We start from the raw sequence: 18,799 nt of genomic DNA on the forward strand, positions 1-18,799 counted from the left end.
ACAGCTGTCTCCGTGATGACTTTCAAAATAAAAGGTAAGTGGTCCATGCATACAGTCTATGAGTGGTGAATTGTTTTGTATGCTCATGGGAGCTCATGGTACAGATATATTAAGATATAACATTTGACGCAGGCAGCGAGGAGAATGCAACATGTGTATATTGTGTTTTATCAAAGTAATAATAGCTTTTTATTTTGAAGGCAACATATATCCGGTACTGTGTTGTCTTTCTGTGCTGACTTGACAAAGCTGACCACTACAATGCACTTATCAACCGGACGGATGGAGGTGAAGTGGGGGAGCACAGAAAAAGCCCGAGCACAGCCAACCCTTCCCCCCATCCCCGTGTTTATAGCTCCACCACAGCAAGGTGTTAGACCACGTAATGCAAACACATCCACACACAGACAAAAACACACATAATGTGAATATAAAAGGAAATGACTAATAAGATATGTATAAACTGAATATGATCATTAACTAGTACGGCAGAGTTGTATGTTTGCTTCAGGCACACATGTTTTGCAATGGCATTTATTCTCAGTCAGTTTTATTCTTTGCCATGTTTGTCAATAATAAATAACTATAAATTACATATTTGCACGTAACATATTAGAAATAAGGTGTTCTTGTTTTGTTCCTAAATTTAAAATAAATACATTTCTAAAAAAAATGTGGTAGTCACCATGTGCCCAGGTGAGAAGGAAGCACCTGTCATCGGTGCGGATTGCTGAATGGGACAGCAGAGAATGATCCCAGTTCCTTAGGCAGTCTCTGTCATTTGTTCCCTCTCTGCGGACAGACATGTCTATATAATGAGATCCCTATCAATGGATCCGATCTAAGGCAAAAGGAAGTTGATACTTTTGGAATGTGTATGTTATTGGTTACTGGTCCAGGACCAAGCAATATAATTATAACAGCTACTAAATAAACACTAAACAGTGTCTGAAACTCATATTATGGCATGTCTCTATGGTATTATAATATGTTATACTATTAAAGAGGGTAATGGAAACCCAAAACATGATGGGTAAAAGGCTAAAGTTGCCTGTACATCAGCCCATTTGTCCTTTTTGGCCGAGCTGCCTGTCTAGAAGAAAAAAATAAATACGAGTAGCACATAACTGCTTACGCCAAATTAAATCGACATATCCTTGCCTCCACAGGACAAAAACATGGGGCGACCTATGGCCTTAAAAAAGGTGCCATGTCTTCTGAAGTTGAGAAAATTAAAATAAAACATGACTTGAAAATTAAAAATGGAATGAAGTCAGAAAGCAGTATTTTTAGCATCTTGGAAATCCCCTGCTATATTACGTGTAGCCATTTTCACTGACAATTAAAACTGCTACATTTATGTACTAACAAAGAGTGTTTTATCACACAGGTTTTTCCAGTTAGTCATAATGAGGCCTATAATCTGCCGTGTGTGACTCATTCTGCTTCACTGGTCTCTTTTTATCCAGGTGGGCAGTCCATGATGGTTTATCACAGGTAGGATCAAACCCCAGAGCCTGACATCACTCATCTTCTGCCCACACACACCACTGATCTCACCTGTTTTGGTATCAAGCAGCCAAACATACAGAAACCCCCCACTTAGACCCCATTCTTAAAGACATCTTTAAAATGTATTTCTTTGTGACAACATGTCACAAGTTTTCTTGTTGGATCTCTCCCAACAAGAGAACTACTTTAATATAATTCCTGTAATGCAATACAAAACAAATATGCTTCTATTCATTATGCATACATGCCATGCCACAAGTTCTCATCCACGTAAACACCTTTGCTCCTCCATATGTCGTCTCTTTTCTGCATCTGGCACTGTGTGGTCTTCCATGAAGATCACAGAGAGCTGCTTGTTGTATGGTCCAATTTGCGCAAAAAATGCAATTTACATGGAAACGTTCTTAAACGTTAGTTTGGGGGTGACGATTAGCTCAATTGGTAGAGCATCCGCCCCATGTACCCCAGTAGCGGCTCAAATCCAAACTGCATGTCGTTCTCCATCTCTGTCTCTTTCTCATTCCTGTCAATCTTCAGCTGTCTCTGTCAAAAATGTTTAAAAAAAAACTTAAAAAGGCCAAAAAATATCTTTTAAAAAGTCAGTTTGGTATAGAGAGATGTATGCACCCATTTGTAAACGTAGTTATTCCATCAGGGAGAACAATCAGTCAACAACAATATTAATAGGTTAGGCATTATATCTGATTTAAAATACACTCTGTTCTATCTGCAACTTAACTCCAATATGTTAATAATCACATGAATAAACTGTGGAATTGATCATTTGTGAAATATTCAAAAAAACTTCTTCTTATAAAATATTATGTTAGATCAAGCAACAACCAATGACAACGTAATCGTGAATCAACTATCTAGCTGCTGCTGTAAATAAAAAAAATACAGTACACAGTCATAGTAACTAACATATTTTCTTTAAATCAGACAGACTTTTTCTGTGATTGCTCAAGCTCACAGAAACTAGTTAACAGTGAGAAGACAGACTCTTCACTTTGATGCTCAGAAATAAGTTGACATGCTGGACGAGTTAACATGACAGTCTTGATAAACTATGGACTAAAAGTGATTTTGTACTATGTACTATGTTTATTTGCAGCAGCACACTCACTGGTATATACTATATGGAATAATGCTGTAAATGTTGTTGGTCTAGTTAACAGGAGCTAAGTGGTTACATTTGGTAAAATGTGTTATTAAGAAATAAAACTTGACATAAAATGTGTTATTGGGAGTACGCAACAATGAAATGAAAGCAGACTTTAAACATGTTAAATAAAATGACCCTGAAGAAATTCATTTCTTTTATTTTATTTTTCTGTTTAGTCTTCTTTTTTTAGTTACTTTTGAAAAAAGCCTTCTTTCATTTGTTTTTTGATGTACTACTCCCCTCTGCTGGTGGGAGTGGTAACATGCAGCCATAACCAAGTGATGCTCAATGTGACGAATGTTGTACTGCTCTGAAATCCAAGATAAACTCGTCTCTAAGTGTTCTAAGTGTCCAGTGTTAGTTAATCTTTTTTGATTGATGAATTGCATTGGAAACATAAGGAACTGAATGATTCAGCCCACATTTTCTGTAGATTCAGACACTAAAGAAGAAAATATACAGACAGTATCTTATAGCTTTCTATCTGTCTCTATCTGTCTCTATCTATCTGTCTGTCTGTCTGTCTGTCTGTCTGTCTGTCTGTCTGTCTGTCTGTCTGTCTGTCTGTCTGTCTCTGTTCCTCTTTTCATTTGTTGTTTTAACTTCCCCAGAATTTGGTTTTCAGCAAGTTTCCTCACTTGCTTTTGTCTTGTTGTCACATCAGCTGCACACTACTATGTTCTCGTCAGATTGAATCATTTTCACAGGAACTCAGCAACACGAAAAGGTAGGCTATGTGATGATTCTCTTTAGGTTACAGAATCCTAATTTAGCCGTTTATCTGTATTTATTCTGATATTAGACCTGAGGAATAACTATTGGTTATTATACTAAGTATATCTGTAACTTGAGTAAACAAAGATTTATTGAGATCAATAAATGTGGTTGGGTTCTTGTGTTTGTATTTCCTCCTCTGTGTGTTAGTGAAGCACAGACAGGTTTTTGTTCTCAATGAACAGGATGAAGTGGTGGCTCCTGGTCCTTTCTTTGGTGTGTCACAAGATCACCTGTAAAAATCATCATGTCACTCCCAACAGTCAGAGTAAAGGTCAAAATAATCGTGTAGAAGGTAAGGTGTTTCAATATATGTTATTTGTGTGTATATATATATATATTCAATATCAATACATTATTAATTTAACCTGCAGGGAATACGGCAAATCCTGGCAAATCCCAAGGCAATGGTCCCAGAGAAGTTCGAGAAAAATGTAAAGATGACATTTCAATGAATGGTGAGGTGTTTCAAAACCATATATATTATATTAATAAGTATATATATATATTATATATATATATATATATATATAGATTTATATTATAGATATATTATATAGTATATAGATATATATATATATATATACGTGTTTGTGTGTGTATCAATAAATAATTGATTTACTCTTGATTTACTCTACAGGGAAGTCAAAGGGTGTCAAAGATTGTATGGAAGATATAAACGGCCTTTTGGATACTGGAAACGTCGACGACACTATCGAGTAAACACTTTAATTCTTTATCCAGTTTGATAACTATTGGGATTTTTATGTTTTTTGAACATCTATGCTTGTGTGTGTTTGTTTATGCATAATTTAAAATAGTCTGTCACTAGATGTGTACATGAGAGTAGAAACCAGAGCAATAAAAAGAATTTGAAAGTTGAGGTTGAAATTTAAGGTTAAGGTTTGGTTGTGTGGTCCAGAATTCATGACAGGTTTTCATCAAAACTATTGTAAATCAGATTAATATATTCATAATTTTCTTCTATTTTTCCACCAGAGTCATGTGGAACCTAAAACAAATACTAGAGGAAACAGTGGAGACTGATACTACCTCTATTCATGTCGGCCGTTTAGTGGCCAAAGTGCATAGACCCAAAGGCCCCTTCAAAGGGCTTCAAATTTCTGCTAATGAGAATGAGGTAAGAATAATATTTAATCAACACGTCTTACAGGGAGTCCTCTTCAATTGTTTATGAAGATTATTTATTTATTATTACTTATTTATTAAGTATTAAGTGTTTCATTCTTTTAATGGTGTTGAATGTTGAGAGTTGCATGATTTAGGTACAGTACTGGTGTTTCATGGAACATTCCTCTTCCTGTTTTTGGCTCTGTCACTCTAATATAGGCAATGTCAGACGAGACTGTCACCAACAGCAAAGTGAGAGTTGAACTGCCTCAAGAGTTGGATGTTGAATCAAACAACACAATTGTGTTCTGCATGCTTACCTGGCCTGAAACAAACGGGGTCAGAGAATACACTTTTTTAAAGTAAAGTCTGTAGAACAGAATCAGAAAAGTTCTCTCTTCTAATTTCTGGAAATTAACCAAATAGTTGCAGTTTTCTGATCACATTTTAACTTCATTCGCATGCTTTGTCTTTTGTGGTTAAAGGAAAAATCCACCCAATAGCACTTTTAGGAATGATTTTTGTTGCCAGTGTGAGCTTCTCTCTATGATTTAGTCAGTGGAGCGAGTGTGCAAAATTTGGGTGGGTAAAATGAGGAACACAGTGAAATGTCACAAATCTGCCTTCTTACCTGACATGTCAAACTAAATGACTTACTTAATGTTCAAGCTCGAAGGTCTTTGAGCACAATGTTTCTTCCCCAACTGACCACCAGCTGCTCGTTTTAACAACAGGAGGTGTCAAGATAAGTTAGATAAGCGAGTTAAAATGGGACATAGGTTCACTCATTTCAGATTGCTGATACTATGACCAGTATTGTTGTACTACATTGATTTAACTGAATTAAATAGTACTGAGCTAGTAGTGCTACGAAAAGCTACTGGTGTTAAGTTGTTTGTTTTGTTGTTCAAATGTGGTCAAATGTAATATAATATGGCAAAGACAAACAACACAGTCACAGCTACCTGCTGCGATTTAAACACATAAACTGTCAGTGTTTTAGTGTCTCACTGTCGAAATGTGAAGAGGAAGTGATGCTATTTTTCACACTGAATGCAATATCCACAAATGTGTCTGCAACAAAAGAACTGTTTATTCAAACTAGAAACAGTTTGCTCTTGTCTGCAGTAACATGCAAAACATAGAATATGGATAGACTAAGTTTAGAAGAGTTCCTATGAAGAGCACAGAGTCACAACATTTAAATAAATTATAATATCAAGCAGTGTTATCCAGAGAATCACTGGGTGGCTTTTTCCTTTAGTAAACGTACTTCAGGATCGTGATCACATTTTACAATAATGACCGTGTTGGAAAACTGTCAAACTAATTGATTGTATGTTGTATTACAGAACCTATGGAGAGCCCAATATAACGTGTATGAGAGCAGACTTGTTGGCCTAAGTGTTGGGGGAAAAAATATTTCAGGACTGCAGGAGCGTGTCAACATCACAATGACTCTCACCACAGCTGTGAATGTAACTACAAATTCATGTACCATAACTTCAGCTTCTGTAACCTTGTACAATTGTATCCTTTGCTGAACAAAAGTAAGTCAAATACATTTAAACCTAATGTAAACCTGAGTTATTATTGTGTCACAGGAGACGCAAACACCCCGCTGTGTGTTCTTTAATTTTTCAACAAAGGGTAACTATCATCAGCAATAATAACAATATGTGTTTTTTTGTTATTAAGATGGTAAATTGGATTCATTGTTTTCTCATTAGTCATTAGTATAATTCCTGTTTGTTACCAGAATATAGTAGTAATGGCTGCCAGACCGTGTGGGAACGTGGCTGGGGTAACATCACCTGCTCCTGTGACCACCTCACGTACTTCGGCATACTCATGGTAGGTTTGGCATTTTTCATCATACTGTGACACAAAAAGACATCCTCTGTGAAAAAAAGTATTAAATGAATATAAACTGTTAAATACTGAGTAGATGAATTCACTTCATCCCTGCAAAATACATACAGCACAAGAGTGACAACTGGGCCTTACTGTGAATCCATTATGTTGCATGAAATCTGTTAAAAATAAAAATAAATATACATACAGTGTGAGAACTATATATACAGACTGTATATATAAATAAAATAATGAAAAATAATGAAATTCAGCTTGTGTGACTTGAAGTAAAGGATGTTACAATTATCATTAAGATGAATCTTACTGAAATGCTCCCTCCTTGTTGGGAGCGACTTGCTGTCCGAAGCAGTCTCAGGGTCTCGTTCATTCTCGACTGATGGGAAAATGGGAGTGTGAGGTTGGACCAGCAGGTTTGTGCGGTGTCTGCCTGACTGCAGATTAAGTACTGGACCGCTGTGGGGAAGAGAGAGCTGAGCTGGAAATTTTACAGCGCATGTACAGGATGGATGGATGGATAGACATTGTAAGAAGCAGTATATAGAGAGGATAATGTTTACACCTCCACCACCATCAGCCCTTTAATTCTGACTGTAAAACATATCCATACCCCTGACTTGCTAACACTAAATGGTACAAAAGTTTAAAAAATAATGAAATTCAGCCCTTGTGACTTATTTTGGTATAAGTATGAAAAATAGAAGTAGGCATTATGAACAAGGGTGTTACAATTATCATTAAGACTATTCTTACTGATGCATTAACATTCTGGTTAATTAACATCAGGTATTTTATAGTAAAGCTGGTGACAGTGGAACTAATTCAAACTACATTAGGGAAGTTTCATTTGAAATGATGCATCATTATTGACTTCATAGTTTGTTCTACTTTGTATGTTTTGTATGTAAATCCTGATCTGTTTCACCAACAACTTTACCTATCAAATAAATGTAACAAAGTAATCTTTGTACTTTATTCACAGGTCTCTACTACACTCCCAGAGAAAGACCGTGAGATTCAGACATACATCACCCTGATTGGCTGTAGTCTTTCTCTTTTTGGCCTGGTCATCACTGTTCTGCTCTTCATCACAAATAGGTAATTAATGACGGCTCTCCGCTCATCTTTCATTGTCATTCATCTCGCCTTATACCTTCAGTTTCCCCCTTCCCTTCTGTCCCATCAGATCAGATCAGCTCTTCTTCCTCCCTTGACTCCTTTGACTTTTTATTGCTGCGTTTTTTTAAGGCCTTTCACCTTGATGTGTTTCTTTACTTTTATATTTAAAATTCAATGAGCTCTTCCTTTTTTCACATTTTTGTCACTTTATTCTGAGAGTAAATGTCATCCTGTCTTCACTTTCTATGATCTGATTTCAGGGAAATAACATGATAACAATGAAACACTTACCACAGATCAGTTCTCCTCTGTCTTGTCCTCTCTGACAGAAAAGTCAGGGCAGATGTCTCTATGAAGGTCCACATCAATCTGGTCATTGCCCTCATCCTCCTCAACGTGCACTTCCTCCCCAGTCAGGTGGTGGCAGCACTGTCCTCCACTGGGGCTTGCCTTTACATGGCTCTTTGTCTTCACTACTCCCTGCTGGCCACCTTCAGCTGGATGGCCGTGGAAGGATTTCACCTCTACCTTCTCTTAGTTAGAGTCTTCAACATCTATATCAGGAGATACTTGCTCAAACTAAGTGTGGTGGGATGGGGTGAGTAGAGTCACCAAAGTCAACAAAGTCTGGATTTGAATTGAACGTTAAAGTGAAAGGATCAGTGCCTTGCTTCATCCCTGTTCCAGGTGTCCCTGCAGTCATTGTATCCCTGGTGGTCATCATAGACAGAGACGCGTATGGACATGTCCCACTGGACTCAGATAACTCCAACAGCACTACAATGTGAGGGAGAAGCAAGAACACATGTACAAGCATGTACAATCTAGACTAGCAATTAACTTATATTCATCAAATGTTTTGCATGTGCATTAGAGTTTCATTCACAGGAACAACAAGGAATAGCTGGGATGTACTCATATATTCTATTTCATAGGCAGAAAAACTGCATGTAGTTTAGTCTTTATTACAGAATTCATATTTGATTTTGCAGTGTGAGATGAAATTCATATCTATACTGCCTCTCTTTATAGATGTTATATAAGGAATGACACAGTAAAGATGGTGACTACGGTGGGACTGTTTGGCTTGGTGTTCATCTTCAATATCATCATGCTAGGAGTGACAGTCAGACGTGTTGTGGGTCTCCGTCGGAGCAAAGAGGTGCGAGTGAATACTTTTAAAGGATAAATATGGTTCTAAACAAAAGATTTCCTGCTGCCAACACATCCCATGAAAACACCAAAACCGGCAATAATGTTAATGATGATGCCTTTCAAAGAAGTTGTGAAATCTTCTAATCTGGTGAATAGATATGATTTATAGCTGGCTGAATTGTGTTATAAAACAGTGCTGTGGACCAACTGACATTGTTTGTTTTGGTCTCTTCATGGGATTCAATGAAAAATCGAGATGGAGCTTCTTTTTTTCTACCTTGGTCTGACATATTTGACCTGCTAATGGGTTATTTTACACTTTATTTTGCATGTCAGTATGGGCAGAGTGACTGTGACAGAGCCAAGAAAGACATCTGTACCCTGCTGGGAGTCACCATTCTGCTTGGCATTACTTGGGGACTGGTCTTCTTCTCATTTGGCCACCTGACTGTTCCGGGCCTCTACCTCTTCTGCATCCTGAACTCACTGCAAGGTCTGGTCATATCACTGTGAATCAGATTGTTTATGTTATAGCCATTTGGATGATTGGGTTGGTCCACTCCTCTTGTTCTCTCTCTAACACTTTTCTTGTCTCTTTCTCTGTTTTAAGGTTTCTTCATCTTCCTTTGGTTTGTGATGTCACTGAGAAAGAACAAAAACTCATCTCCTAAGACGAGTAGTGATGCACAGAGCACCAACAGCTAAGCCTTAACACACTAAGACATGTTCTTATGTGTGTGTGCGTGTGTGTGTGTAGTTAATTGAAAAATGCAAAAAATGTACCAAGGGGAGCAAAATGGTAAAGTGAAAACTACTGCTTGTTATACGTAGCGTGACATCAAATAAAAATATTTTTTTTATAAACACGAATAATAACATATATTCATTACAGTGTGAAAAATAAAATGCATTAATGCACATTTGTGAGGTCTTTTATTATTTGTTTCACTGAATATCAGAATAGAGAGATACAAAGTATCAGAGAAGGAATTGCTTTACAACCCAGATTATGTGGAATGAGAACTTGTTGGTCAAGCTACCAGGAGAGACACATTTCACATGTTTTACAGTAATACATTTGTGTAAATGATACCAAAAAACACACACATAGAAGTTGGAGGTTTAAATGTTGGAGTTCAGCTCTCAACTTGTTTCATTTGATTTTTTGATGTACTACTCCCCTCTGCTGGTGGTAGCGGTGACATGCAGCCATAAACCAAGTCTGTCTGTTTGTCTTCCTCTTTTCTTTAGCTATCTGTATTGATGTTGAAGAATATCTATTGGTTCTATAATCAAACTTGCTGTTGTAGTCCCAGTTAAGATCAATAATGGGTTGTGTATATACCTCTGTGTTTAATTGTCAGGTTTAAATACACGATATAGTTTTTTCTCAAAGTTAAATTCAGATATAAGCGCAGTCTCCTGGTGTAGTTGAGTGTGTGTGTAAGGTGCACACTATATATTATCCAACACGCTTATTATTCTTACGCCCATTTTTTTGGCTCGCTACTCCTCCCAGAGTTTTTGTCGGACATACACAAAACGGGTATCAAAACGTGAGGCTCAGCCGGGAATCGATTGCTATGACTTTTCTAAGAATTTCGGCAAACGGTTTTGCCAAAAATCGCCAAAAACGACGCTAAAAAAATGAATGGGTGTGTACTGCGAGAACTTTCGAGAGCTAGAGTGAGTGATGTCATCACTACAGTGGAGAGGGAGAGAAAAAGTCGCCGAAAAATTAATTTGTAAACTGCGACTGTGGCCGCAAATGTGAAGCTACAGAAATCATTTATAGCTAGAAACGTAGGAAAATTCGAGGCGGTCGCAGTGATAACACTGTTGAAGCTGTCAGCTTTATAGTTTTGGCTCGAGACAAGAAGATTCAGCAGCAGCACCCATCCACACCCTCATAGACTCCCATGTTAAAAAGGCGGGAAATTTTCTGGAGGAAAGCAGAAGTAACGTTTCTCTCTCTTGCTCCTAAGCGCACATTTCTTCATTTATCGACACAAAACGACTATGTAGACGATCAGGAAGGTCTCACGATGCTTCAGGTTATGTCGGTTCAATGATTGGAAATACGGTTTGGTCAGAGATCCTTCCTCTCAAGGGAAGGTCTCAGCATTTTCTCTCAGTCTCTGTCAGGATTTCCAACTGACATTCTAACAGGTGCAGATTAGCTGCTGCTGATTAGGTCCTGGTTGCTTGGCAACCTCAGCCTGCCTGAAGGAGGAGAGGGGGGAGAAGCCGAGCGGCGGCCATCTTAGCAGTTCCAACATCCCAGTCTCCCGGAAGTTCCGGGAGTCCCCTGAATTAACAGTGGCTCCCTGATGCCCGCGAGCTAGGTAAAACATCCCGGATTTGGATTACGCGAGAGAGAAAAAAAAATGCGAGTGCGAGCATAAAGAAAAGATAGTACCTCGCGCATCATGCTCGGATTACTTTCAGTTACATTGCGCAGGCATAGGCGAGAGGAGGGGAGGGGGGGTGAGCGCGTGAGACTGAGATACAATGAAGCTACATGAAGCACCCGGTGCATGCATTCAAGCGAAAACTCTGTTCAGCGTGTTCTCGTGTTCAGGGCGACTGGTTGCGAGAGAGAGCGCGCCGATTGGTTTGGTCAGCAAAATACACCAATAAGCTTACGTTGTGGGAGGGACTCCCCCCCCCCCCGTCTCCCGGAAATGACTTTTTGGAACTTGGGATGTCTGGCAGTTCTGGCACTTAATTGGAACTTGTCACTCTAAAATGACACACAGAGACAGCAGAGCAGCTAGCGTGTTAGGCACTCTCAAAATTTCTTTAGAAATTTTTTAGTATTCTGTAAACTCAACAGTGTCAATGATGTATGGGGGAGAGTCACGGGCCAGAGTCACGCACACTCAAAGATTTCTTTAGAAATTTTCTAGTATGGAATATATTTGTGAATGTTTACATGTTCCCAAAGATTTTACTCAATTTACATGAACACATGGGCAGCAGACAGATTTACTGTTAGAGATGGAAAGACAGACCGACCTACTGTGACGTGAATATTGATATAACAGCTGGTACGACCAATTCTCCTTTCAGGTAACAAAGTCGTAGAAGAACAAGGTTACAAAACATAAATAAAACTGATTTAAAAATCCTTTTCGACCTATATTCAAGTGAATAAAGCACAAAGGTATTTAATGTTCAAACTGTTCAAGCTTTGTTTTGCGTAAATAGAAACTCAGATTTTGATGCCTGCAACATGCTACGAAAGAGGTCGGTCAGCAGCAAGTTCATCAGTACATCAGTCAGTACAACACGTACATCAGTTTTTCTTCTGACTGAACTCAGTGAGTTTTTGAACTGAGGACGGTATTGTTAAGTTCTCAAAGTGAAATTCTTTCCCATTCTTGCTCAGCAGAGGTACGAGCATTGTATTTCGTGCCACAGTGACAGGTCTGAACTGCAGGCAGGCCAGTCTGATACACACTGTTTTAACATGCAGCGGAAATAAGGTGAAAGAGATGTTGTCTGGATTGCAGCATGTGTTGCTCCCGTATGATGCCTTTCATTAATGGTGAGCTGCCCATCATGCCAAGGACACTAACACACCCCATACATCACAGATGCTGGCTTTGCTCTGGTAACAATCTTTTTTTTCTCTTTGGCCCGAAGGACACAATGTCTTTGATTCGAAACGTGGAGCCCAGAGAAGTCTGCAGTGTGTCTCTGTCTTCCTCTTTGCATGGTCAAGTCTTTTGTAGATGCAGCTCATTTACTAATATTCTTTATACAATGGTATGGGACTTTAATGCAGCCTGACGGGGTCGAAGCTCACGGACATTCAACACTCTTTCAACAGATTCTCAGAAACCTTTAATGATATCAATGACAAACATTGTTCTGAAACTGTTGGACTATTTGCCTCGTTATTTCTTGCCTTTCAAGGACGCCTCTTTGATACCTGACCACGATACTACCACCTGTTACCGATGAACTTGTTTACCTGTTATTAGGTGCTTTTTTTCAGTCTTTTGTTGCTTCTGTCCAAAATTTTTTGTGGATCATCAGAGTCTCTATTTACAGAAAAACTGTAAAGTTTATCAGTTTGAACCGCCGGTGGTATTTCATCTGTCTTGCTTCCAGCCATCCTCCTCCAAGGAGACAAAACAGGGAGACAAAAACAGGAGACAAAACAGGGAAGTCCACAATTCAGCCATTATCCTATATAAAAAACATTTTCCCACAGGGGGAAGATCTTGGGGCATGCATGTACAAATGTGCCACTGTTTTCCCCACACTTCGAGCAAAGATCATTGTTAAGCAGACCCATTCTATTTAGTCTTGATGGAGTAAAATAATATCTGTGAATTATTTTGTACTGAATAAATTTGCCTCTGGCTTCTCTTACATATTTTCCAGTGTTGGAAAGAATCCCCTCCCATGTTTTTTCATCCAGAATACAAGACAAATCCTTCTCCCATATGCGCTTGAGATTACTACAACCATTACTGTTTGTCCAGGGACACATTTCATACCATTTTGATGCTTTATGATGCATTTTAAGTAGCTGTAAATAACATTCAACTGGACCCTTATCCTGACCAGCGGGAACAACCTCTTTAATACAGTGTCTAATTTGCAAATGTTTCCAAAAGTGGCGAAATTTTTCCTTGAATCTGGTATATGAAAGAAAATTGCCATTTTCAAATAAATCGTAAAAGAATAATACTAATAACAGTAATACTTCCCTAAGCGCCCCTCCTCTCCTCTGACTGATTAGACTGTACCTGCTCTCTGGCGGGAAGGTCAGTTATTTTTTGACAATAATAATGCGAAAAATGATCAAAACTCTGCGGTCAGTGTCCAGAGACGGAAGAAAAGAGAAGATGAGGAGGATAAAAACACACAAAGATAGAGGTACAGTAAAGGTAATGTCATTAAAACGTATTTGTCTATTGCAGAACAGTAGTAACTTTTAGCCAAAGGCAGTTTACTAATCAGTAAATAGCTGTTAGCTTGTTTTAACGTCAGTTAGTGTGATGGAGGAGGCCTAACGGCTGTTATGGAAAATGATAATGTCGGTAACTACTCCCACCTTACATTTATCAGGGGGATTTATAAAGATTAGATCTGTTAAGCAGGTGTTCATACATTTAATTACATACATTTAATTTGATGAATATAAATTTTTCCTTCAGAAAAAAAATCATTTGAGAGTTCCATTTGGAATGAAAATGGTTCTGTGTTCCGAATAAATTTGCATATAAGAGAGAGAGAGAGAGATCAACACTCATTCCCGGATCACCTTCGAAGAGGAAGGACTGACCTGTAGCTGGTTCAACAAATCGATTCTTCAATCTACTTTTTCTGAACGGCATCGTCTTGGAGAAGGAGCACACTGCATCGGTCGCAAGTAACTTTTGCAGATTACATTTTAAATAAGAAGTTAAGGTTAAGGTGCAACTGCACTCTCAAAATGTTGTCTTTAAACTTTGCCTCACTCGCTGCACGTGTGCACAATGGACTGCATGCATAATCTTTCTTTACAGGACAGGAACTTTGCACCTGAAATGTCTCCTCTGTATCTGTAAATAGACAGCAGGAGCAAGTGAATGTCCTCAGGCTCCTTCAGTGCCTGAAATGTCTCCTCTGCACATCCAGCCTCCTCCGGCACCTGAAATGTCTCCTCTGCACTGTCAATAGACAGCAGGAGCACATTAATGTCCTCAGCCTCCTCGGGCTCCTGAAATGTCTCCTCTGCGCTGTCAATAGACAGCAGGAGCACATTAATGTCCTCAGCCTCCTCGGGCTCCTGAAATGTCTCCTCTGCACTGTCAATAGACAGCAGGAGCACATTAATGTCCTCAGCCTCCTCAGGCACCTGAAATGTCTCCTCTGTATCTGTAAATAGACAGCAGGAGCCAAGTAATGTCCTCAGGCTCCTTCAGCGCCTGAAATGTCTCCTCTGTACATGGTTCTAGACAGCAGGAGCAAAGTAATGTCCTCAGCCTCCTCCGGCACCTGAAATGTCTCCTCTGCACTGTTAATAGACAGCAGGAGCAAGTGAATGTCCTCAGGCTCCTTCAGTGCCTGAAATGTCTCCTCTGCACATGGTTCTAGACAGCAGGAGCACATTAATGTCCTCAGCCTCCTCCGGCACCTGAAATGTCTCCTCTGCACCTGTCAATAGACAGCAGGAGCACATTAATGTCCTCAGCCTCCTCCGGCACCTGAAATGTCTCCTCTGCACATGTCAATAGACAGCAGGAGCACATTAATGTCCTCAGCCTCCTCCGACACCTGAAATGTCTCCTCTGCACCTGTCAATAGACAGCAGGAGCAAAGTAATGTCCTCAGCCTCCTCCGGCACCTGAAATGTCTTATGAAGGGTAGAATGTCCAGTTCCTGTTGAAAGATGTTGGTTTTTGTGTTGTTGTTGAAGTCTGGTGAGATGAATGCACCAGTCAATGAATCAATAAACATATTCAAAGCTGCAGAAACTCTTTTTGTCCCCACTTTTAGGTCTTTTTAATGAAATCACCACCTGTATTCTCAGTCAAAACCTTTTTAACCAGAAAAAGTGCAACGACAAAAAAGTTTTTGGAGTCTGCAACAGTATAGAGTACAGTAAATAAGCCCCGTCATTGTTTGCACTTGTACGAACTTCTTAGGGTCAAATGTTTTCCTTGATTTATCTGGCAGACAAAGAGATGTAAAAATGAGGTGCAATAAAAGAGTGGGACCAAATTTATCATGATCCAGCATCTTGCATTAAACTGAGTCATTCAGACAGACAGACCACCATCAGAATCACTTCACCGTCACAGACGTGGAGAGAAGACGAATAGCAAGAGTACTGCTATGAGAAATCATGTTTTTTTCCTACTACTACTGCCAAACAAATGCCAATGTAGACGTCCAGGAAGGGCACAGGATGCTCCCAGTTATGTGTTATAAAACATATCTAAATTCGAAATCTGACCTTTAAGTTCATATGAAGACTTATCAAGACTTTGAACAATATATTACTGAAATGTGGAGTTAGAGGTTAAAAACAGTTCTTTCACGAGTTTTCAGTCCAGGATTTTGTGGGCGGTCCTAAAAGGTGGCTCAATGACACGCTGAAGCCACCCTGCACCCCTAGCAAAGAGATAGAGATGAATTCATCTCGCTCAGTGTTTCAAAGTTAGTCATGTCATTTTCTGAACTCATCTGACACGTTTCAGTCGCTTCAAAATTAGCTCACAAGTGGGCGTGGCTACAATACATTCAGTGGACACGCCCCCACAGTCCTGGAGCTGAGAATACTGCTCATTTTCCTCTGATTTGTCACCTAATTTCATAAACCTGTTGATATTTTTAATCATTCAAATTTGGCTGGGTGGTTAATAACACTTTCTTCTTTGGTCTGATAAACTCAGAACACATAATTATTCTTACTTTACACACTTTAGGTTAAACTTTAAGTTACTGTTAATGCAAACACAACAGTTCCTATTGCTGCTAGTTCAAGTTAAAAGAATTCAGCTGGCAAAAATACAGGGTCGCTTTTATTGTGAAGCAGTCACAGGAAATGCAATGTGTTTGTCACTGTGGTTAGCAGTGACTGTGAATGTTCACTAGAAAGCTGCATTGGAAAGAGCTACTGTAGGGCATTAAACCTTGAGTTTCTGAAGTTTATCTTCAACACAAACACAGCATACAAATGTGTTTTTTTGAAAATACAATTTTACTCTATGATGTTCATACAACTGCTTTTATTTTGTTTTTTTAAATAGGATTTTCACTGTTGAGGGAAGTTAAAACTCAAAAAAGGCAGACTTCTCTCAGCATTGTACACATACTGGCAGTTAAAGTGAAAAATAAAAACTAAAAAGACATTTCAATATACAACACGATAAAAATAAACAATAACTCGTCAAGCTCTATATTCTGGCATTCATTCATCAGAAAACTAGAAAATGATACATAGAGAGGAAAGTAAAATAACACTGGAGCCCTTTTTGGCATTCTCAATCACAATGCTCCTCTGACATTCTTTGTTTTTATTGTGTTTTCATTTGCTCAGCACCTATAAAATCAAATTAAAAACAGAGTTTCTAAAGAGTCATGATACTTTGATCTCTGGCTATTGCTCTCACAGTCTCCAAATTCCTGTTTCAAGAAAAGAACTTTGTGTATTTGTGTATATTTTTTACGAAGCAGATGAAGCTGAGAGACTCGCATCGGCGTCTGACTTTGGATCAACTTAAATGTGCAGAAAACCGCAGTGAGCAGAAGGTAGTTTGTTTTCTGTCTTCTAAAAAGCATTGTACAGTCACGTTATTTACATATTCAGTATATTACAGCGCACTCTTTTTACTCAGTAGCTTGTGTGGTGCGTTCGTTCAATGCAGTGCTCACTCTCCTTCATGGAGAGGGCCCCTTCCTGCCTCCCTGTGCTTTTGGAACTCGTCTATCATCCTCAGATTGGTACATGGCAGGTATTAACTGTGAGTGGGTGATTCTGAGGGAGAGAAGGGGCCTTTGTGATGAAGTTATTGATTGAAGATTATTGAGACATCGCTGTGTGTGTGTGTCGTCAGTTCTTTGAAAGACTGTAATACTCCAAAATGCACAGGTGGAAATGCATAGTGTATTAACTGCAATGAGTACAACATTTCATTATGACAAGTGTTAGCTCTGTTTGAGTGTTACAGTAGCGCACCTTTGTGAAACGATTCACCTGTTTGGAGGGAAGCTGTCGTGAAGTTTGGGTTGGTTGTTCTTTGGAGGCACACGGTTGATTTTTAAGGTTGCAGGCGGACACGGAGTGCTACTTTAGTCGAGAGGAAATCGAGAAAATGGCTTCACACGCAGTCCGTTTCTGCCTGCAACAATGTGCAAGGTTTTCTACAGAACACAGAGCTGTGCCTAATACACGCCTCCCTGCTGTGGGGAACGAGGGGGATTCAGCTTCTTAGGTGCAAATAAGATTCATTTAGTCCCCAATCGACCCCCCACAAGTCAAAATGCAGCAAACACTGAAGCTGATCACCTATTTCGCACGTTTTCTCTGAGTAGGATAGCTGTGGCCGACTTTATCTGGTCCCCCGTGTTTGTTTTTGTTTTTTTTTTGTTTTTTTTTCATTTAATCAGATTCTTGATTATTTCAAGCTTTGTGACGGTGGGCCTTTAGGTGAACTGGCTATAAGCAACATGACCACAGCTCAAGCGGAGTCACTCTGCCTACAAAGTTCCAGTCAGATCTGCATTTAAGCACAGGATGCCGAAGCGTAGGAGGCTGGCCCGAGAACCAACCGGTTTGACGTTGATCTGCATAAGGCCCTGTGTGTTCTTGTGGGCTTAAAAGACTGTGATACATGGGCAGTTTTTGAGGCAATGTTGTGCAGCATTTATTCCCATATCTTCTGCCTAGTACAGATGTTGCTCATTGGCGGACTAGCTACCTTACGGAGTCACTATATTGAGAATGCTGTGAAGTTACCTACAAATGCCTCTAGGCAGCAGTGTTGTCACAGTTAAAGGACAGGGTGATCCTGGGCTAAGGCTCCAAGCTGCACCACGATACCTGGTCCATTTTTTGTGTTTGTGTGTCTTTTGTTTTTTTGTTTTTTACATTCCAATAAAACATCTCCCCACTGGTCAAAGCTTTTATAAATATATTGGAAATCATCTCCATTGCCTGAATGAACTGCGTATGGATCAGTTTTGGCAGACTGATGCTTTTGTCATTGCAGAGAGTCCAGCAGGGGGCAGGAGTGCGAGCGAATGTCGTTGTGTTTGTGGATGGCCCTGTCCAAGTCCACAGAATGTCCGTTAATGTGGACCTCCATGCAGCCGCTGTAGGGCGCCGACACCAGTGTGGACACCAGGGGAACATCTGAGGGGAAGAAATGAGAACACGTGATCCGGCAGATGGCAAGAACGACTGTGCAAGAGCCTGAACTGTGACCCAAGCAAACAAAAGTATCATTCAGTGTGTTGAATCTGTGAGACAAAGAACATTTAGACTTCCTTCAAGTATACATGACAGTTCTCATCAAGCCGTTTGGAGAAAAAGAATCCTTGTGTTTGGTGTTCGTTCCAGTTTGG

The 18,799-nt window shown here is 39.4% G+C and overlaps 2 protein-coding genes across 3 annotated transcripts in view; one reads left to right on the forward strand and one right to left on the reverse strand.

The window, feature by feature from the left end:
- The window catches only part of LOC104935372 (adhesion G-protein coupled receptor G5), a 23,127-nt gene continuing 4,328 nt past the window's right edge, over positions 1 to 18,799 (forward strand). The window contains exons 1-17 of one of the 2 annotated variants that reach the window (XM_027281836.1): positions 1 to 34; positions 1,470 to 1,497; positions 3,342 to 3,404; positions 3,607 to 3,746; positions 3,826 to 3,909; positions 4,092 to 4,170; positions 4,451 to 4,592; positions 4,802 to 4,921; positions 5,935 to 6,060; positions 6,187 to 6,232; positions 6,342 to 6,436; positions 7,437 to 7,552; positions 7,903 to 8,171; positions 8,261 to 8,357; positions 8,606 to 8,735; positions 9,065 to 9,221; positions 9,339 to 9,482. In XM_027281836.1, the coding sequence (XP_027137637.1) occupies positions 16 to 34; positions 1,470 to 1,497; positions 3,342 to 3,404; positions 3,607 to 3,746; positions 3,826 to 3,909; positions 4,092 to 4,170; positions 4,451 to 4,592; positions 4,802 to 4,921; positions 5,935 to 6,060; positions 6,187 to 6,232; positions 6,342 to 6,436; positions 7,437 to 7,552; positions 7,903 to 8,171; positions 8,261 to 8,357; positions 8,606 to 8,735; positions 9,065 to 9,221; positions 9,339 to 9,433 (1,806 nt within the window). In that variant the 5' untranslated portion in view covers positions 1 to 15 and the 3' untranslated portion in view covers positions 9,434 to 9,482. Of the gene's footprint in view, positions 35 to 1,469; positions 1,498 to 3,256; positions 3,405 to 3,601; positions 3,747 to 3,825; positions 3,910 to 4,091; positions 4,171 to 4,450; positions 4,593 to 4,801; positions 4,922 to 5,934; positions 6,061 to 6,186; positions 6,233 to 6,341; positions 6,437 to 7,436; positions 7,553 to 7,902; positions 8,172 to 8,236; positions 8,358 to 8,605; positions 8,736 to 9,064; positions 9,222 to 9,338; positions 9,483 to 18,799 lie in introns of those variants that run through there. The other variant, XM_027281837.1, reaches the window with a different exon arrangement.
- The window catches only part of gas6 (growth arrest-specific 6), a 14,983-nt gene continuing 12,420 nt past the window's right edge, over positions 16,237 to 18,799 (reverse strand). Inside the window, exon 15 of the mRNA XM_010735342.3 lies at positions 16,237 to 18,587. Within this exon, the coding sequence (XP_010733644.2) occupies positions 18,436 to 18,587 (152 nt within the window). The 3' untranslated portion in view covers positions 16,237 to 18,435. The remainder of the gene's footprint in view (positions 18,588 to 18,799) is intronic.

The sequence above is a fragment of the Larimichthys crocea genome, chromosome VIII, assembly GCF_000972845.2.
Source record: "Larimichthys crocea isolate SSNF chromosome VIII, L_crocea_2.0, whole genome shotgun sequence".
Taxonomy (NCBI): Eukaryota; Metazoa; Chordata; class Actinopteri; family Sciaenidae; genus Larimichthys; species Larimichthys crocea.